Source organism: Copadichromis virginalis, linkage group LG6 (assembly GCF_057382275.1).
Source record: "Copadichromis virginalis isolate Kocher_CV1m ecotype Utaka linkage group LG6, C_Virginalis_male_GT1.1, whole genome shotgun sequence".
Classification (NCBI taxonomy): Eukaryota; Metazoa; Chordata; class Actinopteri; order Cichliformes; family Cichlidae; genus Copadichromis; species Copadichromis virginalis.
This window is the reverse complement of record NC_140623.1, coordinates 42,361,434-42,388,873: the sequence shown is the minus strand read 5'-3', so window position 1 is coordinate 42,388,873 and position 27,440 is coordinate 42,361,434. Positions and strand designations below refer to the sequence as shown.

General features: G+C 42.5%; 1 protein-coding gene across 2 annotated transcripts in view; it reads right to left on the bottom strand.

The window, feature by feature from the left end:
- neurl1aa (neuralized E3 ubiquitin protein ligase 1Aa) overlaps nucleotides 1–27,440 on the bottom strand; it is a 67,836-nt gene that overhangs the window by 35,074 nt on the left and 5,322 nt on the right. The window contains exon 1 of one of the 2 annotated variants that reach the window (XM_085460502.1): nucleotides 5,668–5,943. The exons of the other annotated variant lie outside the window; for it this stretch is intronic. Coding sequence (XP_085316628.1) covers nucleotides 5,668–5,701 — 34 coding nt within the window. The 5' untranslated portion in view covers nucleotides 5,702–5,943. Of the gene's footprint in view, nucleotides 1–5,667; nucleotides 5,944–27,440 lie in introns of those variants that run through there. 2 annotated transcript variants of the gene reach the window in all.

Sequence of the window (27,440 nt, the reverse complement as noted above, 5' to 3'; positions counted from 1 at the left end):
CAAATTAAGAAACAAGTATCAGAAGAAGCTGATAAAACAACAAGTTCAGTTTCCACGGCACACACACCACACCAGGCTGGACTGCTATTTTTCCACGTCTCTTTTTTTTAGCTGATGTTTTATAAGGTTTAGGCACAAACACTGCTAGATTACAAGAAAAAACGATCTAGGTTTGGGTGAAATGCACCCTTTCCCGACACAAACCACATGCTAGAAGTTTAACTTCTTCCATCTAAGAGCTCCTTCTTCATTTTCATCAACAACTCCTGCAAAGATGATGACTTTGACTTTGCTCCCAGGGTCTTTCTCTGAGGGACGTCCACTGAGTCCACCAGCCTACCTTTGACATTGACGACGTCCAAGAGACGCACAGAGGGTTAAAATGTAACGTCGAGGGTTCCTGACGAATGTTCAGGACAAAGTGGGAGAGAGACCTCATTCGAAGGAGTTTGGAAATAATGCCTTTCTGAGAGCTTGCTGCATTATGTCTGAAAGCCCCATAATACTAATCCTGTCAAATATTGCCTGAGTTTTATAGCACCAATCAAAAAATGTTGGTCACTCAAAAGTCCAAGCACATTTCTAACAGCTTACTTGCTTTCCAAGCGGCTCAACAAACTGTAATACAATAATGTAACTCACCACCAGTTCTCCTTTTTAACTGAAATACTGATTGGCTTCAGTATCAGTTTGGCAGATTTTTATGCTACAGAGGAACTCCATGTTTTCAACCTTGTGCAAAGGTAGCTTTCCATGACCCCTTCACATGTTACACTCTCTGAAAGAAGACCTTCCCCCTGGCTTTAAGCTAACTTTCTTCTGATTAGCTCCCCCTTGCAAACAGAAGTAACAGAAACGGCACACAGCCAGGTCTTCTGCTCTCATAGCCAGCAGTTGGTGCTTTAGACGACCGCATGCTCTTACTGACATCATAAAGAACCACGGGTTTTAAAAAAAGGCCTGAGATCAGTGAGTTTTGAGCTCTTGGGCCACAGGGATTACTTCTACAGTTCAGACTCTTATCTCATTATTTAAACTTAGCCCATGTTTAATATGTGCAACCACCACTGAAACAGTTTACAACTGGTCCACTTAGAAAGCCAACCTGAAGCAAATAACGATGTTTTTAAACAAGAAAATGTGCATCCAAACTGGTTTCCACTGAAGGAAATAGAAAGTGCAACTACTGGACCCCTTGTGATTTGTATAAATGTATAAAAAAACTGAACTGAACTGACAGGACAGGTTTCATAAAATAAAAAAAATAAAAAAAGAGCGAGTGAACAAAAACTATATGAAATATTCATTCCCCACCGAGTCCACAGTCATGTCTTTATAATGGCCAGCAGATTGGACAGAAACAAAACGGATTAAATTTGAAATTACATTAAACGGAATAAAGTCACCTGCAAATGAGAAGCTACAAATGATCATAACATAACTACCAAATGAAATGTGCTCAACAGCTCAGAGCTTAACCTGCTGCAGAGCGACGCCTAAATAATTCACACTGGGACGGCCTGGTAGTGAAAGGTGAGACGTGGATAGGATGAAGTCTGACTGACGTCATCCACTACGGCCCACTAGTCTTACCACATTCTCTTCACGGAAGGGATTACACAACAGTAATCAATAAATAATAATATCACAAGGCTGCGCACAGCGGAGCACAATGCTGTCCCACGATGCCTCTCTGTTAGAGAAAGAGAGCAGGCTGGTGGAGAGGCGTAATGACATGCAGCGTGTATTGACTGAAGCATGCGAGATGCTATTCAGTACTGACTGGAAGTCATCGTGTGGGCGCTGCCTTGAAGGTGACCTGTCACGAGAGCTGATGCTTTAAGTTAGATGAAGCAACAGCTATGTGTGCGACACTGATGCACGCTCTCAACAATGCCACCTGACCCAGAGACATACGTTCCTGTCACTATACTCTCCTACACACAAAAAGAAAAAAACAAAACAGAGGCTGCTGGTGCGTTCAATAACCTGAGGCAGATCCCGTGACATTTCCGAGCCCCAGTCCAATTCGACAAAGTTACGAATCTTTACTTTGTGATATAGCTTCTCTTTGCATTCGGATACAGAATCCAATTCAGCTCGAATGCAACCAGACGCTGCGTCGAATCAGCCGCAGACAGTGGCCCACTTTCAGTCAATCGGGAGCACAGAAGTGGAGCTCCCACACACTCGGCAGACTCAATTACGCAACCGACTCAGCAAACGCTGTTTGGATGTGCTCTGGTGCTTCACACCTGAGAACAGCAGCCTGCAGAGATTCAATTTTAGAAAGCATAATCTGTTCCCCAGCAGCTCTCGCTGTGCTCGTGCAAACACGTAAACAGTGAGAGACGCAGAGCAACGATTTTAACTTTCTTTTTTAAACAGGCACATTTTCCAAAAAGGCTCACATGCAGAAGAAAACATCACTGCAGAGGTTCAGAAATTAATGCCTGCTTTTTCAAATTTAGAAAGAAGCACTTTCTATCAATGGCTGTGGGTTGTCATGGAAACAGTTATACTTTGATTGGGGGGGGGGGGGGGGGGTACCCATAATGCTTTGGACCGGCCTTAACTTGCCTGTCATGACTAAGTGTCGGCCTCTGAGGCTGAAAGATGAAGCCACCACAAAGACTCCCACATTAAAATTCTAACTTTAGCTAATTTCCCCCCCTCTCAACAGTTCCACCATTAGAGGAACGCTGACACACACACACAGCTGTAGCTGCGAGCTCTGTTGGGCCTCACAGACACTTCAAAAACTCACTGCCATGCACTTCAGGACCACGTTTGTGAATTTTACAGCATTTTAACTGAGTTATCAGACAAAATGATGGCTTTCGATGTGGTTCTGGTGACTAAAACTCTATTTTTTATTGTTATTTGTAAGGTGTAACCTGTGTTTGTGTGGATGAAAGCTAGCATCAGCTGCTCCTTCACACGTGGAGACTTCTACCTCCAAAAACCAAGATGGTGGTGGCAAAACAGCTGAAATGGAGGTCTCGAAACAGGATGTCGCAGTGGCTATGATGGCAACCTTTTTCTGTACAGTCTGTGATTAAAGCTGAGGTTATGAATCACTCCCAGTTATCATATGCTTGCCTCCTGTACTCACTCAAACACTGCTGTACCTGCAGGTTCTTACTAGCAAGCAATTTGCAGTTTTAACTCAACTATGAGGAACATCGAGGACAGCAAACATCGTCGCTGTTGGCAAAACAAAGGCAGGCGTGACTGCAGACGAGAAAAAGCAGTTACAGTGAAAAAAGATGACAAAACTAAAGTCTGCAGTTGAAGGTAAGACCATAAAATACCGAGTAACAGCTTTGGTCATTATTACAGTTAAATTATTTCAGATGCACTGTGAAAGCAGTTTGTGTGCAGGACTCTGCACAACTGTCAGAACTGCTCCATGGTCGTTTAAAGTGATGAGATCCAGGAATAAAATCACTCAGTATCCTTCTTAAAACATCAGAGAATTCAGTATTTATTGTTAAGAACAGTTTTGATCTGTACAGGCATCTTTGAACAAAAGAAAACTAGACGTAATGTCAAACGAGTTCTGAGTAAAGTTCAAACACTGAATAGTCCCAGAGCCCTGGGACATGAAATCACACAAACGCTTTCCATGGGTCCAAACGTTTGCTAGGGAAAAGTTCTGTTGGAGAGTTTTCTAACATCAACCATGAAGAGGAGACTGCGAGCTTTATAAGACGTGACTTAGCTCACATTTCTGCAAGAACATCACACACGTGAGCCACGAAACAGCCTTATGTTTACAGCAGAACATTTGTTCGACTTACATATTTGATAATAACTATATTCAGATTCCAAATTCCACGACTATATCTGTAAATTTGGGTTAGACGTGGTTTTTACCAAAATGTTATGCAAACCTGGTGCATGTAAAGCCTAAAGCAAACAAAAGCCACCCTATCAAAACAAACCTCTCCCATATGAAAACTGACGTGCTGTTTTATTCGAGTTGTTTCTAATTTACAGTTGATTACCATTTTGTATATTTTGTTGCCATCAACACACAGAACAATGTTGTAATGCACAAAAGAGCAGCCATGCTCTGAGTCCGTTTTATTAGTAAAACATGTCGAGAGATTTAATTTTGCATTCAAACTTCACACTGAAGAAATACACAAAACTTTTCAATAAGTGATTTAAAATTCACAAAACTGAATTTTATGGACAAATATAATGACGTGTTTTCCTTTAACAGGCTGTGTTAGTAAAAATAATAAGTTGGGCCTCTTTGTGAGTCCTGATGACAGCCTTGCTAGAGACTAACACCAATACCAGGTAAGACTGCATTCTGGTCGCACAACAAGAAAAACGCCGTGTTCTAATTTTCGGAGGCGTTTGACCTTGATCCCAGAGAAAAGGAGCTCTTCCTGCTGTCTTAGCTTGTCCCTCTTTAAGTAATTGGATTAATCTCAGGGCTTTAATTAGAACGATCAGGTGGTCAAAACCAGAAGAGGCTGCAGGATCAGGGACACAGCTTAACCCCCATAGTAACACATAGGTATATATACACACACACCCAAACACGACACACCATGCTAATAATAATTGTGCAAAGACGAGGAACGAATTCCTCATCACACTGCTGGCACGGCTCACTTCCTCATTTCTTGCTGTTGTAGAAAGGAGGGGGTGTGGGGACGTGGATGGGTGGGTTACTGTCATCTTATTGTTGTTAAAAACTCTGCCTGACACCACACAAGCACTGAAGCTGGCCTACATTCAGAGTATGAACCTATACAGAAGCTCCACTGTTTATTAACAGAACAAAAGGTCCCTGGGGTCTCGTGGAGAGAACACTACACCACCAAAACACATCTTTGAAATTCAGCCGGCCTGTGCGTTTTGCTTATAGCCAGCAACCGCCCTGTCAGATGGATGCTTTGCCCCCGGGGGGTCTGTGCAGGATATTTGGAATAGTGTGGCACGTGGAGCACGAGAAACCCAAATATCTGATCAGATACAAACAGTGTGTAGAAAACAAGTATTTGCACACCTGCTTCGAGTGTATTTGGATACGTTTGTACTATTACTAAAGTACTTCAGGCACTGGTAACAGTACACAGAATTCAAAATAATGCAGAATTATGTTTTACAATCTGGAAGCTAAGAAGTAAAGCTTTAAGTGGACAGTATGGAGCACAAGCTACAATATTTGCCAAATTTGCCCCCCCATAGAGATACCATCTATGGGGCCTGGTGCCATCCCATGCCCCATCCTTTGGACACGCCCCTGGTGGGACCTTAGTGATGGCATACAGGACAATACAAAAGAAAAAAAAATCAATTCATTGATTTCTCGAGGCACAGCTGCACGCTCTGTTTAGTAATGAGGGGAAACCCCACAACTTTCCTCTCCTCCAGCTAAGCTGCTCCCAGTGCAAACACCTCCCTGCAATTTACTGCTATACAGGGCGCAGGTCAATGCGCGAGGAGCCGGGGACATCCTGGTTGTTACGTCGTAATCAGAAGACACAGCTGCGCGTCTCGAGACCCCTATTCTAATTACAGGAGTGACGTAACTGTGAGCAAAGAATAGGCTGGTACCTGATAACAGAGCGTGAGCAGCTCACAGCCAAAGACCTGAACAAAGGCGCCGAAACATCTCAGATATGACAAATGTTTGCTCCTTACCGTAAAAGGCATTTCGCGTTATCTGGCCACCCATCGCTTCAGTCTTCTGCCGTGCGCGTATGGCCGGTGTGGATTATTCAGATGCTCTCGTGGCACAGCCCAGCGCTCGTGACATGATTGCATCCAAAAGGTAGCCTATCGCTGCTCTGCTCCGGGTACATGCAAACAGCAGAGAGCGGACCCACACCTCCTTATTATTGTGAGCGCACACACACACACACGTCCGTGAAGGCAACTCCCCCCGTCCCCGTCAGCCTCATTCAGTAAGAGCTCTCCGCCTCGGGTCCCACTCACTCACGCTGTCATTTACATAGAAGGTGGAGACTCGGACATGAGCGGTTTTAACGCTGTCACTGCCGCACAGAGCTGCCATTTATGGGCCACGAGGCTGGAATAAAACATGGGGGGATATAAGGGTGAGCGGGAGGTAAGGCGCGAGGGCACAGTGTGACCACACAGGGTTTATTTCCTCAGCTGATGAAGGAGAAAAGTTTCCTTTAAAAACAAACAAACAAACAATGAAAAGAAATCCATCTTAACCGCATAATGACATTTACACATCCCCATTGGTGTGACGAGGAAAGTGTGGGTGGGGCAAGGATTAAACAGGAAGTAGACCCTGACAAACACAGGCTGAGCTATTGTGTATGTGATAAGGTTAAAAAATGTCAGGTAATATTTTGCATAAACCGTTAATGATGTCAGACCACGTGTTCACCTCTGGGAAAAGCTCGTTTTTGGACTGTTTGGGTCCAGCACCCGCTCCTGCTTGTGTGTGCAGATGTCTAATCAGCTACAAAGTCTTCATGTGCTGTATGAGTAACATATCAGTAATCCTAACCCTCTTTGACCCACGATCCACCAAACCCACACACCTGGAGATACTACACATCAGACTGGGTCACTTCCCAGATGGTGAATGTAGTCTCCACTCAGGTGTGCCACGATTGTCCTCAGCTACCAGTAAGAGAGTTAATGTGAGACTAAAGAACAGAAGTTTCTATTCATGTTTAGGAATTTTGGAGAGACTTCAATACATTGAGTAACAATGTTTAGCAGAAGTGCAGGAAGTCTGGATTTCTAACGATGATTGGGGAAGTTGTGTTACGCAATGTTCTGCTGGGAAACCTTGGGTCCTGCCACACATGTGGGCGTAACAATGACACGTACCATCTACCTAGGCATTGTTCCAGACCATGTAGGCTCCTTCATGGAAACGGTACTCCCTGATGGCTGTAGCCTCGTTCAGCAGGATAATGGTTCAGGAATGGTTTGAGGAGCACAGCAATGAGTTCAGTCCAATCGAGCATCTGTGGGATGTGCTGGGATGTGCTGGCCTCACCTCACAATTTAGGGGACTTGAAGGATCCGTTGGTAACATCTTGTTGCAGATACCACGGCACACCTTCAGGGGTCTCGTCCATGCTTTGATGGGTCAGGACTGTTATGGCAACAAAACGGGGGCCAACACAGTACTAGGCAGGTGGTCACAATGTTATGCCTGATTGGTGTGTAGTAAGTTATGCAGCATATGTTCTTTGGCTAAATCTGTGATAAAGTTTGCAGTCCCAACCTCTAAGAGGGTGTGCCGTGCCTTCCTATTAAATGATATAATCTCCACTCTTAATTCACCATATTAGGCCATGCACTGCAAGATGTTACTGTCTGACAGGTTTAGTAATTAAATAAATGAACTAGATAAGAGGAGTAGCCTATGGCCTATCGTTCCACATTTCATAGTTTAAAAATAAGAAAGCGATACACGTCTGAGGCTAAGTTTGGGTCCAGAGGCTCACAGAGCAAGTGGCCACATTCTTTACTCTCAGCACTCAGTCTTTCACCTTCCATGCTTCCTTATGTGCCTCAGGCCCCTGGCAGACAGACTGGGTGACCCCTCAAGAGTCAGTCCTCTGACTTCAGCTGTCATCACCTATCCATGGTGACCTCGCAGCCCTCAGTCCCAGACACCAGTGTTTACTCTGGGCCTGAAGCTGCAGGCGTTTAGATAATGGCAGGACAGGGTGAGAGAAATGAGATATATGAACCGGAGTCTAATAGGTGAATGCCAGGAATTCATCATTCAAGGGTATCTTGGATTTTGTTCATTAACACTTTCCACCCCGGAGGCGGCTGTATCTGTAATTAAAAGACAACCATTTGCCATTTTTAGCACGGCAGTGAAGACTTCAGCCAGCCTTCTGATCCACAGAGCTCGAGGCTGCTCGGTTTGGCCTCGTATTTGCAGAGCTGTTACAGACTGAAATCGAGGAAGCTTCTGAGGTGGAAATAACCACGGTCCAAGCTCCAACAACACCTTTAGTACACAGACCACCGGTATCAGCTGTTTGCATTCTTCATCAAAATCATTTGGCCCTGATTAACTCAAACACGCTGCCTGTCCATCCATTTTCTATTGCATGTCTATGCCTGGGTCACACGGGAGGCAGTGTAGGGAGAGATGCTTAGACCTTCCCGCTCCCAGCCTCTTCTGCCTGCTCTTCTGGAGGAACAACAAGGTGTTTGCAGGTCAGTCGAGAGTTGTAATCTCTCCTGTCCTGGGTGTGACATGTCCAAAACCCCTCACTCAGATATCCAGGAGGCACTCTAGTCAGAAGCCCAGACCACCTTAACTGGTCTCCTTTGATTTGGGGGAGTCGTTGCTCTGCTCTTTTTCACCCTCTCAGAGGCTGAGCTCAGAAACCGTTCAGAGGAAACAAGCTTCCTCAGAACGGTGAAGTTTGGTATTAATCAAAAGAACCAGAAGAGTGTTTACTTCCTTTACACCAGTACAGAATCAGTGAATTTCCATCATGTTAAACATTAATTAAAACATTTTATTTCTCTGTGAAATATTAAATTACATTAAGTGATGCATTCAGGTAGCCTACTAGCTGTATAGCACGAGTGAAATATTAAGCACTCGCTATGCTTAATGTCACAATTATCATTGTGGATTTGCAGTTTAATTAAATATAAAGATTTATTCTCCTTTTAAATGCTCAAGCTCGATGTCAGAATTAAGGACAGTGGAGGAAAACTCATTTCCAGCCTGAGTTAGAAGAAACACTTTTTAAACACATAACAGTTTATATGTAAATGAACTGTGTTAAAACATCGCTGGAGTTTGTAAGCAGCATTTATTTGACACTGTTCTTTGTGAAAAATCTATAATTTTATCAAGAAAAAAAACAACTTTTAAACCAACTTTTTCCCAGTAAGTTGCAAAGACATGACACAGATGATCCTTTTGGCTCGCTGAGCATTAAACAACTGTCAGCAAAATGCTGTACGTTGTTGTTTATGTTTAAAGATTACTCTCTAAATCACGCAGGTAATAATATTTACATGTCCCCGTTTCCCCATCATTTTTAATGATTACCACCACGTAACCATAACAAATACTAAGGCCTGCCTGGGCGGTTCATCAAAATAAAATCAGGACCTCAACCTCAAGGTTTAGTTTTCTAAATGAGATGCTGGAGACGCACACATGGTGTGCACATTTGAGGTAAATACAGTTGCTGGAGAGTATTCGCAGCACAATGAGAGGCCAACCACATTTGGTTTCAAGTATCACCTCTGCTGACAATTGCAAAAATCTGGATTTTAAAGAAGAACTCAGCTAAAGAAAGACTTCTTTCAACAGAGAGAAAAAAAAATCTCTGAGCTAAATCGATAGTTATAAAACAGATCAGGGGACAGAAAATGACTGTATTTCACTCAGATAAGTGGTGTCTGTGGCTCAGGACAGCAAGTTAAGAGAAAACACATTTCCTCTATCTTACAAATATCCCTGCAAACCCAGCAATAAAAGTAACACCCACAAGTCTGCTGAGTTTTAAAAGTCCCAAGGGATGACATCATCGCGCTAAGGTATAACAGCTATTTGTCACGCAAGGGACATGGCTGTGAAAAGAGCGGCGACTGGAAGTTGGCCAGATGAGTTTCAGGAAGAAACGTCAGACCAGCGCTTCGTGTAACCTCGCAGATACACACCAGAGGAAAGGCCTGCAGAAAAGTGCACTTCCTCACCTTGTTTGACACCGCTGCTGTACACGAATGCATTGCTAGAACATCCTTCCTTTGTACAGTAACTCTTTCTTCCTGCAGTCACTGCTCTGTCAGCCTTAACCTTTAGAAAGAAAGCCTCCTTTGGCCCACAGTCCTGTCTGCAACAGGGTCGAGGTGCATCTTTGAGAGTCTGTACATAAACTTGCATTACATAACTTGGACTATGTGGCGATTCACGGTTCGCTGCACTTTAGTCGGCATCAGATGGGTGTGTGCGTACAGCTACAGCTGATATTTACGGCCTATCTGATGAGAGGCATGTTTCATGTGAACCTCATGAATTCTTCGGGCCTTATTAACACTTCTGTTCTGTTTAGGTTTGGTCTGTTTTTTAAATAACTCAGAAACAGGATGATTCTAAAGTGAAACAAGAAAACGGGTACTTGGATGGATTACTCGTCTTCATGTGTTCCTGATTCTGTGCTGGATGTTTTCACTTTTAGAAGTGCAGAGTCAGCATCTTCAGAAGCCACCAATGACATTGTTTATGAACATTAATACCACAGATGGTTTAAAATTAAAGCGTTTTAAACCTGCATTCTGTCTTATGACCAGCAGGGGGCAGCTCCTCTGGTTGCCAAAAAAAGTACAATTAGATGTAAATTCATGAGAAAACAACCCAATCTCTCACTAGATTTGACGCCACAGTAAACACTTATCACATATGTTTATGCTCTCTCTTGCTAGTTTCAGGTTTTATTTAATATAACAAGATACTGAACTGGTTAATTCTGGTCCCATTTAGAGGACAAAAGACCAGAAACCAACACCCTTCATTTCTAAACCAGATCCAGATCTCATCAGGTTTGGTGTAATAATCCTAGATGTTTTATGGCTACCAAAACTTGAGATTTCAGAATGGGATACAACATATGGTGATGCCCATATTTCAGCTTTGGATGCGTAACAGCTGCTTTGTGGCATTATGTTTGTTGCTTCAAATGTTCAGATGATCACCCCTTTTAAATGTAAGATGTCCACACTGACTAATATGCTTTTTGGTTATTGTTTCTTGAAGAAATGGTAGATATAAAATAAAGGTTTGTTATTTTTTACTCTGCACCTCAACAGGATTAAATGGAGTGAAAAAAAGCCTCGATTGAATTTGTTTGTTTCTCTCATAACAAAAACAGAAAAATATGTAAAGAGCAGCATCATTATGACTTTAGCTACACCGAAACACACTGCTGAGATAATCAAGAGCAGGATGGACCCGAATTAAGGTCTCTTTCTCTAGTTTCTTGCTTTTCGCCTTCTTTCTGCGTACATTAACCAGAAATTAAAGGATTTCTGGTTTATGTACTAAGGACTTCCTTACAATAAATACAGGAAGGACTCCAACGTCCAAGTTCTAGCCAAAAAGAGTCGGGAGAACTACAACCTGCTGAGAGCTATTTGACAGGTATCTACCAATGCCTGTATAAAATCTACATATGATATTGAATACATTGTGGAAGCCTCACATGTGAAATTCAAGGACAGCTGTGGAAAGGTCATAGCTCCCCAACAAAGGGCTTCATTGATTGTAATGCTGTGTCTGTTATTAACAGACTGGCATGCATATAGACGTTGTTTGTGGGTGTTCATTTGTTTGGAGGTTGTATCAAATTCAAACATCCAGCCCGAGTTACAAAGAACGAGGAGTCCTGTGACAGATGGTGTGGCCCGCTCAGAGCCCTGGGGCCACATTCTTAAAGCTTCCCATTACAAAGAGCTGCTGCTTGGGGCAGAATCTGGAAAAAAGTCTTAAGCAGACTGGAACTGATTCACTGGTCAAAGCTGACGGCTGGTTGTTTGCTCTGGTCCGGCCTAGGTAACTTTTTAATGTATTTACTACCAGGTCAAATGTCTATCACTTGTACTTTTCAGTCGCATGGGTAACTGCTTCAGTCGCTCACCTGGAAGTTGAGAAAAGTTTATCTTGGGCCCCGCCCAGTTCCTGTTGCTGGTGGATATTTCAGGTGTAGTTGCTTGAAACTGCAGAATGCTATCAACTTTGCGTGGTCTCTGGTTGCCACGTCAAAGCAAACTATTTGTGTTGTGTATGCAGCTTTAGATTTATGATGTTTTATAAGAATTAACATTTGAAGTTTATACTAGATTGTGGAAAAACTGCTATCAGTAGGAAGGAGTGCCTTTTTAGAGGCTTAAGAGTTTCCTTTGCTTTATTAAGCAGGAGAAAATAGTGGAGAGACAAAAGGTAGAGGAAATACCTCCGAATGACAGTGAGTTAATGAAACAGCAGATTAGATGGTGCGGGGATAATGTTTGTAGCCGATCTCATTAAAGATACGCTTACATCTCCCATCCAATGCAATGATGCCAGAAATGAATGTGATTACGAGGCTGAATTACTTGAAAACTGGCAAAAATGTATTCTTGTTAATCGGGTCAGCCGCATCGCCTCGCTGAGGTAAAAGGTTTTGTTCACTTCTTGCTCAGAGTTACTCTGAGAGCTTCCTAAATCACTCTTAAGTGAGGACTCCTTTCTATAAATGTTTATAGTTTATATGTCTACATTAGGAGAACTCTGCAAGAGCTCCCTGAATGTTTGTGAATACAGCCCCTGATCTGAACATCGTGCAGTCAAACTGACATGAAGAGATAGCACGAATACATGCACAAGCTCTGCATGTATTCACGTTCTTCAGCATAGTTGGCTCAAGCTACCTGCTGTAGTTAGATTAACTGTGTGTAAGTGCACCGGGGACTGGTGCTGTTTTAAAGATCCATAAAGTGTAGGGATACCATGCAAACACACAAATGTACTTATTAGTCTATTAAAATACCAGAACTTTTCCTGAAGCACAGGCAGCAGCACACAGCAGGAGACATTATTTCTCAATAGTTTCATTAAAAATGCTCCAAAAGGCACAAAGACCACAAAACATTTTAGTTTAATAACTGATTTTTACAGCAGAAGTGAGGCCAAGCAGAGCGTGATCTAACTTTAACCTTCACCAAAATCCATCCATCCATCATCCATCCATCATCCATCCATCAACTATCCACAGTGTTGGGAAGGTTACTTTTAAAATGTATTCCATTACAGATTACAGAATACATGCCCCAAAATGTATTCTGTAACGTATTCCGTTACGTTACTCAATGACAGTAACGTATTCTGAATACTTTGGATTACTTAACATATTATCATGCTGTTTACAACAACATGAATGTACTATTGCTGTGTGATTTATTACTATTACTGAAGGTCCGCGACTCCGAACCGTAGTAAAGGGACCTCTGACTAATACGTTGGTTCCGTGTCGGCTGGTAGCCGAAAACTAGCTTTACTTTGTTGTCTGGGTCAACTTTTCTTGCGAGAGACAGAGAGAGGCGTTGAAAGGCTGCTCTAACAGAACTTGTTGTTTTCGGAGGAAAACACGAACACGGTGTACAGTCGAGTCTTAATAGCTTACTTACAGCTGGGCTCGTCAGGCACTCTTCTTGGCTGCAGTGGTTATTATTATATTTACATGCTTCCAGCTCCTGTTTCTGCTCGATGACAACTCGTACCTTTCCACTCCCCTTTTTCTCCCTCCTCGCGCTCACAGACCCATAACGAGTATGGCAGTCCATTCTCCCTGCAACACGGACTACACTGCCCATGATGCTACATTCTGCATTCTGCCTATTAGCTTAGCACAACAGCAACAACAAAAAGGCGCTCTCTCACCCAGGAAACACGCAGAGCGAGAGCATTACCCTGTAACCATGGCAACCGCAACGCTGCCGCCTGGAACAACAGAACGTAGCTGTCAAACAAAACCCAAACAGTCCTGACCCGCGACAATATGAAACAGGAAAGTACCGCAGTGTAATCCATTTATTTCAACAAAGTAACTGTATTCTGAATACCACCTTTTTAAACGGTAACTGTAACGGAATACAGTTACTCATATTTTGTATTTTAAATACGTAACGGCGGTACATGTATTCCGTTACTCCCCAACACTGTCCATCCATCCATCCATCAATCATCCATCCATCCATCCATCCATCCATCCATCCATCCATCCATCCATCAGCTATCCATATATCATCCATCCAGCCATCATCCATCCATCCATCCATCCATCCATCCATCATCCTTCAATCATCCATCCATCCATCCATCCATCTATCATCCATCCATCCATCCATCCATCCATCCATCCATCCATCCATCCATCAACTATCCAGTGACCTCACGTGGTCACTTGAAAACTGCCGGTTTAGAAGCATTTAGGTGATGGTGTGTGGCACCCTGCACGCCAACTACAGTACATTTGCACTGGGCACCATTTTAATTCTGACATCTGAAGCAAATGTATTTCTTTTTTTAAATAAAGTGTTCGTGGTGCAACCATCAGCACTAACGTGGCCACAGATCTGATATAGTGGCTGATGATTAACCAGCCCCCATTGCCACATGTCCCAGCACGCTTCACTGTTTAATGGCAGCTGGAGACCAGACCTGACCAAGGTTTCCACGGCAACCACTACTCGAAAGGAATTGCGCATTTCTTACCGGGAATGCATATGTAAGTGCACGGGGACACACACAAACACACCCACAGCCCATTAGCCCAGCTCGACACAGTTTCCATCAACAGTAGCGGTGTGGGGAGACAACAAAACAAAACAGCAGTTTAGTGGTGCGAGCTGTGCACCATAACATCCTGCCAGCAAAACAGAGCTCGCTGCCTCTTTCTAAGTGATTTGTACAGGACTGAAAGGGAATCTGGCAGCAGATGCCAAGAAGCAGAGAGGTCAGCAGAGTGGCTCTCCTGCAGCCGGCATTGTCTGCTGCACAGCACGTGTGTGCAAACAAAACCTCCCATTCAGCGCAGTCTCATATGGGATATCAGCGGAGCCCTTAGAGCGTTCAGGAACAGGATACGATAAAAGAGAGGAGTGGAAACTTCACAGAGCTGTGACACCGTCTAGATCTCTGTGAAAAGACAAAATGAGAAATGCGAAAGCAGACGGGGGGAAAGGTGAGAGATAGGGGGCATTTGCACAGTCACTGCAGCAAGAGCTGGAATAATGACAGTCTTCCTTTCATAAATTCAGCCTTGTTGCAAATCTCTTTCTCTGTATTCTGAGACATGCCCTCAGCAGGTATTCCAGATAACTACACTCTTAGTTATTAACAAAGGTGAAAGTTAGTTTGAGGGCATAGGGTGTCTGCTGTAATGTAGTACTTTTCATCAGAGTTGGAGCAGAAGAAGTGGGGAGGTGATAATTAGATCTGTCACTCTGCTTTAATATCTCTCAGAGCTGCTCGGCCTTGGGCTGGATGGTTGCAGAGAAATGCCTTATTGTCTCAGGTGCCGAGGATCTGAAAATACTTTGCCTGATAACGCTGCCCCAGAATGTGCTGGTGAGGAGTGATGGATTTCAGTGGGGCATTGCTGAAGCTGTCAAAAGAGCTGAATTATTAATAATCCGGTAATTTAATTTAATACAATATAACTTGTTTTGTACAGTACTACTTATGGACATCTGACAAATTAAAGGAAAAAGGCTTGACTGCTGGAGTCAGGAAGATCGGTAACGCTGGAACGCTGGAATGCCTCCTTATTCCGTGCTAAAACTGAGTCTTTCAGAACATCTGTGCAGATCGCACGCTTCATATTTGACTTCCTGGACTGAGTGACATAGAGAAAGCTGGAATTTCCCGATGTGAGGGTTGCCCTTTCTCCCAGTAGCCAGATATTCTGCATGAAAGTAAAAAACGGAAAGGCAACATGTGATGCACCAGTCTATCTCATTTCTCTACTAAGGCTAAAGCTCCTCCCCTGAAAAACAAGATGATAAGACTTCATGAGCAATCTCTGTGTTCCCTGCAGCTCGCTCACAGGCAGGAGGACATGTGGTTGTAATTCCTCGCAGAGCAGATCCCCGAGACTTTTAAATTGCAATTCCGATCATGACGGGGTGTTTATTGTTAATTACATTAGATTAATACGGGGCAGCTGCCGCATAAGGAAACATATGAATCCGTTTGCATGGATTTTCGGCGCCATCAATCAGTGCGCCTGCTGGTTTTGTGGTTTCCCAAACCATACCCTCTGTGAATCAGCACAGTGTATCCCTCTTGGCATTCGCTGGCTCATGTCATGTTTGGAAAATTATACTTCCTGACACTGAGACAGATTACGGGGGCTTTCTTTTATCCATTTACGTTGCTCTCGCTTTATCATTCCTCTCATTTGCCACATTTATAACCTGCGTAAGTATGCTCTCTCTAGGCTTTTCTCCTGCTCTTTAGATCCTCCAGCAGCTGGGCTGAGCAGAAATCAGATCAAAAGAAAACAGAGTTGTTGAAAGTGTTGTGACCGTCCCACAGAGCAGACACAGCTCTGAGGGAAAATCACCTCAATCACTGCTTTATATGTACTCACTAAAACGATAGCCTTTTAATTAGACACTGGAGAGGCCACCAAAGATATTACCTGGGGCTAATCTGTTCCTCTTCTCATGTGGGACCATAACAGAGATAAGCAGATTGAGCTCCTTTTTTTAAGGCCATGTTTTCTTCTTGTTCCCACAGCTCAGACCTGAGTATCACTTTCTTTCCAGGAAGAAAGAAAAACGCATGAAGATATCTCGCTTTGCCTGAGCCTGGATGGAAAGAGGAGTCACAGGATCTAGGCAAGATTTGGAAGCTTGAGGGTAGAGAAGAATCTCAAAGTCATGGAAAAACGAAAGTGGATGTGCTACAGTGAGTCTGAGGAAAACATGCTCAGGTTTCAAATATGACCTGTGGAGGATTCACAGGGAGTGGGAAAGAAGATTTAATTAACAGCACATGAAAAACAATCCTTTTTAGAAAGTAAGCAATGCTGAAAACATACATGCTGAAGATGAGAGGGAGATTTGGAGGTTATAGCTATGCACTGATAATTTAGTCATATTAAAATGTGCTTGGGTGGGTTTCTGAACACAGCTGCAGTATATATGTAGCAGCAGTGTGAGCGATAATAAGCTGCAAATCATAGCTGTGATTATTTGTGAACTTATTAAAAATATGCATAAAGCTACAATTTGTTTCAAGGAGTTCCTGTTTTAATAAAAGCATTGCTCAACTTCTCCTTTTATAATTCTGAGTATGCACAGTGTTGACAGCCTCACCAGAACAATCAAGCCAAGAGCTAGCATCGATGCTGACATGCTAATTTGTTAGCATATTGCAGCTGCCGCCTGTGTGAGCACCACAGGTTTACAACAAGATTCAATAATGACAGCATTTAAAAAATACTTAATAATTCACAGTATTAATATTAATAACAATTATGATATTACAATCACTGAGCAGGTATAACATTATGACGGGTGCAGCGAATCATACGGATTCTCACTGAATTTTGTTTGCGCTCATATTATTGCTAGTAATAACACTAATAGTATTGCTGTAAAAATGATTTGAAACAAATGTAAAGTAAGATTATTTAAAACAAATGAGACCAATTTACAGGCTGTTAATGTTGCGAGCAAACGATACCAGCGCGCACTCTGTGTTTGGACCTGTGGTAATGAAACGAGATGCTACGGCCAGTGAATACACAGAATTTACAGAGAACAAACTAAAACATGGACCGAGCCCAGCCTGGGTACTGAGTCAGCGCTTGAGTTCTCAGAACTGAATTTATGATCTGATATTCCTCTAGACGTTAAATTTGAGCAGCTGGAAGTCTTTAGCCCGGCGACAAAACCAATAATTATAGAAAATTTCTGCAATAACAAAAATGAAAGCCAGAATTCTTTTAAAGATTCTTCACTGTGTGGTTTTTAATATTAACAATTTCATGAGTCATTCAACTGCATTACAATAAAGATAAATGAGTAAAGAAACCCTGCAGGCTGGTTAAGAACTTTACTGCGGCTTTCTCTTTGCTATTATACAAATTTTCCCAGAACAGCTGGGTCATGAGCGCCTTTCTGTTTCCCTGTTGTCACAGTACAAGCAAGACGAGTATGCAAGGCAAAAAAGCAAAAGCAAAACTCTCTGCATAATACTGGAAATAAACCAGAATACTTTATTTTTTTTATCATTTAGATAAATCGAGCTTCAGTAACAGCTGCAAACCAGAGGTATTATTACGGCATTTAGTTTTAAAGCTGAAGCTCCAAACATACACCCGAGTCATTAAAAACACAATCTGGGGGCCTGTTTCTTCTGAAGGGGCCACGCACCGGGCCAGCCCTCGCCGGTGAGGTCTGAGCGTGACTTAAATTACATGCCAGTCCTAATCAAAGAGCATCTCTGTGATTACAAACAAGGAAGAAGAAGAGACATTTATTTAAAAATTATTATTATTATCATTACACAACCAAATAACCAGTTACATGATTCTACCTGTGAATTATCTTTAGTCACAGAAAACAATAAAAGGTGGAAATGAAAAACCACTGCAATGTTCAGCATGCAGATCAGTTCAGCTTATTTTGATTTACACCAAATCAAGCAACAGTCACCTGGAGGGGCTTTTAGTGTAACATACGATGCAGACGACTGCAAAGAGCCAGGCAATGGTAGGAAGGTGTAGGTGTCACGACCCAAGTGCAGGACTGAAAACTCACATAGACAGAACTCAACCAGGAACTCATGAACTAGGCTGAAACACAGGACGATGGAACACACGGGGACAAAGACTCGGACAATATATGCACACGGGTGACAGGAGACAGGGGAAGCAAAAGTGAACAAAACACACACGGGATGAAGGGCTATCAAAGTGAAACAGACAGAGAAACACCAGGAAGCAGAAAATACACAACCTAACAACTAACATAGTCAAAGAGCTAAACTAAGAACTAAAGGCAAGACTACAAGCAAACAATATAGGATAGAAAGACTTATCCAAACTAGAGAAACCCTGGCCCCAAACCAAGGCACCATGACAAGGAAGGAACTCTCTTTTAACAGGAAGAAACTTTCGCAGAAGCCGACTCGGGAAGGGACAGCCTCGGGGTGATGGGAGAGAGAGGAGTGCAAGGAGAGCACAGGGAGACAAGACGAAATTCAGACTATGAAGCTGAGAAGATACAATTTAATGTCATGCAGCAGTGAAGCAGTGAAAAGAGGTGAGCAGAGAAGAAGAAGTCCCAGAGGAGCCTGAGCTTTTAGCAGCATAACTAAAGGATGCTTCAGGGTCACCTGATCCAACCCTGATGATAAGCTCTGTCAAAGGAAAGTTTGAATCTTAAAAAAAGTTTCTGTGTCCTGAATCCAACGATTTCCTTTTCTAAGACAAAAACAAGCCAGAGAATTAACACATTTTGATTCAAGCCATCTTGAAAATGTGCAGCAGAGACATAAAGTTCCTGCTTAATATTAACAGAAGGAGGCCGTGTGGAGAACAAAGACACTGCACATTTGTAGCAGGAAAAAAACTGTTTCTTTAAAGTGATAATAGAAAAATTAATGAAATGGACTTCTTCCTGATATTCAACAACTGATTAATGTAATCACCATTCAGCAGGTAATTACACACAACATGTGAAAGAGCAGTTAATGAAATACAGACACATTTCATTAAGTCTGAAATCAGAGAAACTCTGAAAACCAGGAAGAACTTTGCTGTTGTTGTTGTCTCATTAAGACAAAGTGTTGATACACCAGTACAAATCCCTGAGCGATGCACTTGGTTTTTGGCTGTTCCAGCAGTCTTATGGTATTTATTTATTTATTGCTTTCCTGCAGCTCGTCCTTACAGGAAACCAAGCTGCACATTGGACCCACGGGGAAGCTGTTGGTCAGGACTGAATATGAGCGGAGACACGTACAGAGAGATGCTGTGTGAGAGGAACTGCAGGCATCATGTCCTCAGGTGGGAAACAGTTATGTCCCCAGCTTCAGACTTACAGACAAGAATGACTATGAATCAATCTGCAGCTTAATATGTTAACATTAAAATATCAGACATATTGGCATGCAGAGCATTTTAGGATATTTCAGCTCATTGTTTTGGATTTATAAATAAATAAATTTCTTGCAGATACAGCAAAACAAAAAACGGAGCAGACAGAGACAAAGACACACATCAGGAGAACATGAACATCAGGAACACAAGAAAAAGGCAAGTGCATCAAACAAATGACCAAAACAAATAAAAATACTTGAGGAGAGCAAATCCAGTATTTGTGTGCTGCAGTTTTTGGTTGTAAAAGCTGAAGTAAATGTTGATTTTGTACCGTCAGACATGCAAATAAGGAAACGGTCAGAAAAATATTTCCTATGTGAAAGTATGCAGAGCTTTTAAAAAGTACTATATTTAAAAACTGCTAAATACATGCACTTGGCCGTGCGGGCAGAGGAAGAGGAGGTGGTAGTGCAAGTGTTTGTGAGTCTTTTTGTGCACATCCCTGTCAGAGGCAGGACGTGATGGGTCCTTTATAGTGAGGAAACATGAGGCGACTGAGTCCTGCAGGGAGGCCGGAGAGCAGCCGACGATCGCCTGAGCCGTGCCGATGACCTGCTGCCTCCTCCTCTCTGCTTCAGTGCAGCTCCTGCACCAAACCGTGATACGATGTGTCAGCACGCTCTCTGTGGAGGAGCGGTAAAAGGTCACCTGCAGCTTTTGACCCAGGTTATTCTCCCAGGAAGTGAAGCTGCTACTACGCCTGCTTGGTGACCACTGAGGTGTTTGCAGTCCAGGATTGGTCACGAGAGGTGAAAGTGCTCAGGAGTCTGCAGGCTGGGACCCTCTGCACACGGTCACTGTTGATGTAGAGGGGGGCAGGTCTGTGCTGATCCTCCTGAGGTCAGTCTCAGGTTGATTACTGAACTATAAGCTGACTATTTCAGGATCTCAACTCATGAATCAAATGCAGTGTAACACACACACACACTGGCCAAGTGAACTGACCACCCATCAGGTTGCAGCTGTAATGTATGTGACAGGACGTGGATTATGACATCAGCACTGAGTTGGCTCTTAATCACCCTGGGACTAAAAGAGGAACTATGAGGAGACCGCCCTTCAGAGCATGGGAAAAAGTCCCAGTGCTGCTGCTGGACTTCACTGAAAAGCCCCCAACTTTTGCTTTTTTTAGATGACACGGGGGATTTTGGTGCTTCTGAATGTGCAGGTGGTTACTTCCTCCCTTTCTCTCTGAGTCACACACAACCACCTGTGCACAATCTCTCCCACTCACCCACTCTTATCCTATCATTCCACTATAAAGCTGTGGTAAATGTCCCACGGCCACACTACTGGTGACAGATGGTAAAGGCGGGATGAAAACTCCCCAAATAAATATGTAATCCCTCCCTCACATGGGAGCAGCTCTGCTCTGCAGAGCAGCAGGCCGTGGGGAGATCCCTCTTTGTGCACGCATATAAAATGATTGGAACGCAGCATCTGTGTGTGTGTGTTTTAATAGCAGCGCACGCCGTTAAAGAGGCGATGAACGGCAAATGAAGTCGCGTGCGCCACTTCAGACTTGAATGAAATGTATTCACATATGAGTACTTACTTATATCGCCACCATCAGTGGAATAAAGTGCTCCCATCTCGCCATTCGCACAGCAATAACATTAAAGATGTATTCATTTCAGTTATTTACAGTAGATTTAGAGACGTCCTTTTGGCACCGAAAGCAAGAAAGCACCTGAATTTTCCCACGTGAATTACAAGCGGGATACAATTACGTTTATAGTCACATGGCTTGTAACTATTGTCCAGGCACAAAATATGAGTCGTCTCCATAAATACAGGAACATTGCCTGCTTTTACACACACCAGCAGATGCGTTTTAATGGCATCGTTCTGTGATATGGGAACAAACAGTCCACTGTGCGTGTTCAGCAACTCCACAGAGTTTATAAAAGGGGAAGCTGAGTAAAAGCCACAAATATGTTACAATTATTATATGAATATATGAGGTTTGATGCGTGTTTATCAATAAACATGGTTTATGTCTAACATTTTGGAAAAAGTTGCTTTCAAGCACCTTCACGCCTTTTTAGACCCACGTCTGTGAGGTTTTCCAGTCTGGTTTTAAATCTCGTCACTGTGCTGAGACGGCACTTTTAAGAGTTTCTAATGATCTTCTTTAACCGTCGACTCAGGTTGTTCGGTTGTTTTAGTCCTTTTAGATTTGACTGCAGCCTTTGACACAGTTGATCATAAAATACTTTTATTGAGACTTGAACACATTGTTGGTCTTAAAGGCTCAGTTTTATCATGGTTTAAATCATATTTATCAGAGAGGTCTTTCTCTGTAGCTAATGAGAAATACTCTTCCTGTTGTGGTGTTCCACAGGGGGCTGTTTTGGGTCCAACTCTGTTCTCCTTAAACATGCTGCCTTTGGGATCTATTTTCAGGGAATACAACATCCCCTTTCATTGTTATGCTGATGACATCCAAATTTACTTCCCCTTGAAACGGGATCTCCCTGTCTCACTGCAGCCTCTGTTTGACTGTCTACACGATGTTAAAGGCTGTTAACACTGAATATTCTCACCATAACAAAGTTATTATTTTTGGAAGTCATGCCCCTAACTTTGAATAAGTTATTACCTCCCTGTGTGCTTTTGTGTGCTATAGAAATAAATTTGATATTGACTGATAAATGGTTATTTTTCTAAATGCAGGTAGTAAGCTGAAGTTTAAACACCTACGAATAAAAAAAGACCCAACAGAAAGCACACAAATGTAGTTTTCACATTTTTTTATGTGTAAAAAGAAGAAATCAAATTGTCCTGGGCATTTTTCCTTTTCCAAAGATTTCTAGAGCGCGTTACCAGAACAGCCGTTCATCACAAGCTGAACTTTGTCATCATGTTATCTGGATGAAGTTTTAATGGTACAGACTAATCACATTTATGCTAACAGGACTTTGATGCTAAGTTAAAGTGCACTAAGTCGTATCAACGGCTTCTCAGAAAAACGACGAGGTCGTTTCAGTTAAACAAATACCTCAAGGTAATTGTATCTTAATTGCATACACACTATAAAAAGTGGCTGCAAACATTGAGTCAGATGTTATTTTTACGGAATTGCACTCATTTTTCTTATTACAGTGATCAGACTGTAGATGCATATTGGTGTTTCCCTGCATGCTACAATGTGTGAAATGAATTTTAAATGAGATGTTGTTCGCCCGTTTTAATTTGAAAATAATCACCTTCCTGTCACAATGTTCTCACTGCTAGCATGCAAGAAAAAGCAAAGCATCACTTCACATGCTGATTGACTTGGCATTTTGCTGGCATTTACTTCCACATTTATGACTTCCATCCCAACTTCTTCTTCTTCTTCTTTTAAATTGTGCAATCAAAACTATTTGTGTAGCTGATATGCTTCTTTTTGATCCATGGCCATGGAGGAAAGTAATTTGGAATTGGCTTGGTGGTCTCGGAGAGGAGTGTTGGCCTAATGTGGCTCCACACTGCAGAGCCTCATCACAGAATTAATTTGTGTTCTGTTTCAATGACAATATTTGATCCAACACACCATTATCAGTGATGCATGAGAATGCACAATTATCCTAAAATGTTATTTTTATTGCAAAAACCACTTAATTATATTGTAGGATAAAGCCCCTGCAATAATAGAGTCTTTACCTTTTATTTTATTGGCCATTTACTTTTGTTTCCATCTGATTCTTGTTTGTTTCATTAAAAGCTTAATCCTTCCTTTTTCATTTTTTTCTTGGTCATGCTCACAGCTGTCGATCATGTTGTACCAAAGCTGCAGCCATGTGTCAAGAGCCAAAACATGCAGTTCCTCTAATGGCCTCTTGGGGCTGGCTTCACACCTAAGGCCCCATAGATTCCCATGTTAACTGATACAAGGATGATCATACTGCTAAGGGTAAAGTATAAAAGAGAGATTTTTGTGAGAGTTTGTTTGAAAGGATTAACAGACTTTGGATTGTGAAGTGTGAACTTGGCATTCGGTGAGCTGAGTAAGGAGTTTAACGTGGAAGTGTCGGCGAACAGTCTGGTAGTAATATGCTACGTGGTGGAGAGAGATGTTGATGAGGATGGATGCAAAAACACAGATCTGATTGAGGAAGAGGGGGAAGGAAATGAAAGGCAGCAGATGGTGAAAGGAGGTCTTAGGCCTGGTGAGAGGAGGAGGACAGAGGCTCACATGGAAGACTGTGAGGGTGAGGTAACGAGGTCTACGATGAATTCCCTTCACGTGGTGGTGATATTTGAGAGTGATGGTGGAATAAAGAAAACGACTCACAACACAAGCATGCTAGTGTGTTAGTGGATGGAAACCTGCTGATTGGGTGTAACACAGATACCCAGGTGGAAAAGGCAGGAAATATTACAAGTGTGTAAAAAGACAAAATCTGAAGAGCTGTGAAAGCTAGAGTACAGAGACCCAGTGGCAGTAAAGGGGTGATTACAGGAGTGCCCGTTAGCATTAGCATGATGGAGCTGGTTGAAAACCAGAGGCTGTGAAAACTGGCAAGGGTGCAAAAGGAATAACAAAAAGGCCCAAGAAAGAAATATACAGAAACAGTGCTGAGGGAGAAAACTCCAAAATAACCTTTTTGAGAGATTTAAAAGGTTCATTGTGACGAAGTCTGTTCACCACAAAGGTGCTTTAGTTGCAGGGCATTTGTGCACACTGCTAGCTCGTGAAAGGCAAGAGAATATGAACAAGATGTGCTGGATGACACGAACACAAACCCAAATCCTGTAACTCTGGAGGTCAGCACAATGTTGGCTGCCAGGATTCAGTGCAGCAAGGCTGTGCTGAGGTTGTCTGGATGGCTGGACAGGAGAAAGGGGTGTGGGGAAGGACAAACAACTGCAACTGCAAGTGCCATGAAAGCTGCTTTAAGCTGCTGAAAGAGAAAAGAAGGATAGTGACCTTCATAGCAGGAGACATGAATGCTAATTTCAAGTCCAAGACGGACAGCATACAAATCCATGACTTCTACCTACCTGACCCTTCTTAGCAGACGGGTGAGGTGAGGGGAATTCAAAGAAGGTGTTAATTGTATTAACAATATTGTTAATCCTACACTGGAACACAACACACTTGATTGTCATTGGTCGGTACTTCAAGTGGTTCATTTAATATGTATGCAGGAGTCACGGCTAACACCCTGTTTAAATTTAATCATGAGTGGGTATGTGGCAATGAGACGGGACAGGGAAGGTGGGGTGGGAGGTGGTTGTGGAAAAGCTGGCTATCATAAACTTCTATGATACATGCAAATCAATAAACTGGTGGAACTAGAAGCAGAAATGTAGAAAGCTGTGTTTTCTGCGGGGACACGATGCACATGAGACCTTATGGGGAAGTGACGAAGCCAACTATGTTAGCCAGGCAGTGGAAGAACCGCTGGACTGGAGTCAGATGGTTTTTATAATTGATGCCAGGAGCACAAAGATAAACTTCAATACCATTAAAGAAGCTGCACTGGATCTATTTCACCACATGGACCACTATAGGGACACTTTGACGTGACCAGTGTCCTGTATGTTACAGGACTGACTGGGGAAAATCACAGTGTGATTTATTTCACTCAATGACATTGAATGAGGGACTAAAAAGTAAACATTTACTTGTAGTAAAAAGGACAGATGTAACGTAGGGGTGCTGCTAGGAAAGCACTAGTTTAAACAGTTTATACTCTATTATGGGGACACATCTGATTGGCTATTGTAATGTGTCGTGAAAGAGAGTCAGTGCAGTAAGTGTTGGTTTCATGGAGGAGCTACAACAAAGCAAGAAGAAAGGTGGCACATGAAAGTTAGTGCTGGAAGACACAAGTCTTAATAAAGCACTCATGTGTGGGAGAAAATTATTATTTAGGCTTCTGAGAACGGATTCGTTTGAAATGCAGTAGTAACAGGAGGAGGACAAGGCCTAAAATTAGCAGTGCTGTGCATGAGCTGTAGCAGCTCCCTGCTAATTCACTTTGCTAACCCTCTTGGATCACTTTGGTTTGCAGTGTTGGCCCATTTTAGAGCGCTCTGAGCTGCAGACTGTCAAAGTCTGTGCTATCCAAATCTGTTGCTTTAGTAGACAGGTATCTGTGTGATGCACACATTCAGTTTATGAATGCTAACCAACCTGATGGATTACAGAAACCATAATCAAAGTCATGGTGGTTCTGTCCATCTTTTATACACAGTCTCTGGGCTGTTAGTGCTGAAGATGCTAATCAAAGATCTACTTTGGTTTGTTACATCGCTCACTCTCTCTGCTTCTTTTCTTACACTGATGGAAAATCGTGATTATCTTTAACAACAGCATTCCACATCTAAGTCTAAGAAATACATTTGGCTACCCAGCTAGTGCTGACTATTATTATAGTAAACATCGTCGCAGTGACTTCTTGGTTTGGTTTTTGTCAGAACTCTGCTGAAGGTGCCGCTCTCCTCCTGATCAGGCCACAATATGAAATGAAATCCGTTTATATTTCCCTCTAATCAGAACTGCATGTATAAGAATTAATAGCTCCTCAGACATAACTGGGTAGCTCGGCGTTTATTTATGCTGTTCTGAAAGCTTTCGACTGCATCTCTGATGCATCAGAATTAAATCTCAGCAGCTCTGCATCAGTTTTAAACAAAACAGACGAGCTCTTCACTGAGTGAGCTGCGCTCGCCCACAGTCTGGTCCGGCTGCAGGATCTTTTGTGCTTGGAAAGGGTTAACTAACACTAAAGTATGAATCACTGACCTAAATTTAACATACTGTTTCCTGCATCAGAAAAACACACTATTCTGAACGCTACATGATTTAACAGGCTCTCAGAGAACACACTGTACATGTACACGAGCACAGATGAAGCAGGCTTAATTATTCCATTTGGAGTCTGCGGAGCTCGGCGAGCTGCTCTTCTCCACCGTAAAGATCCATTAAAACATAAATCTGTTACTGTGCTCACAAGCAGGAAGTATTCCCATCATAACAGGGGACAAAATGATGCATTTGCACGCTTTCGACACATTTCCGGTATTTGTGATTAACAGAGAACTCTGATATTCGGTCCTGTTTGCAAAATAAAGTAACCACAAAGCCATTAGACGAATACATTCATCACAGATTCACTGTGCTAGAAATAAAAAATTGAGCATTTTATCAATTTCACCTCATATTTGTGACACGGGCGCATTTAACATAACAGATTGTTGCATTTTTCAAGAATAAACCGATGCATCACCATTACCAAATGCATTAATAACTATCTTGAAATAGCTCCTTGTCTTATATAAGTATGACACATGGTCTAACCTGATGAGCTCATCCAGCACAGCAACTGTCTGGGTTGGCTGTCGGTTTTTGTTGTTGTTTTATTTACTAAGTGTGAAAGCTGCATTACAGTGCCCGAGGAGCTCCAGTCCTCCCAGGAGTCAAGCGCCTGTATCACCTCTCCGTAGCGGCGCTTCTTATTTAGGCAGGTGTTAAGGATGTTCAGAAACACTCCAGGCGAGACGCCACGTTGCATAAGAAAGGTCAAACATCACCAAAAAGGCAGCAGAGAGGTCACGGCTGCAAAAAGAAACAGAGAAAACTGTTTCCTGAATATTTCCTTGGCTATATTATTAGTGTCTTCTGACTCCACTCAACTGTGCCCCGTGTGAAATATGGTTCACTAATTTCAAAACTCACACAGGATCATTTCATTTAATGACCACTCCCCAGAGACCAAGTGCACTTAATTCTGATTAGGCTTTGTCCTAAGTTCAGATGACTAACAGTTTCCTATTACACACGAACTCTGGAGC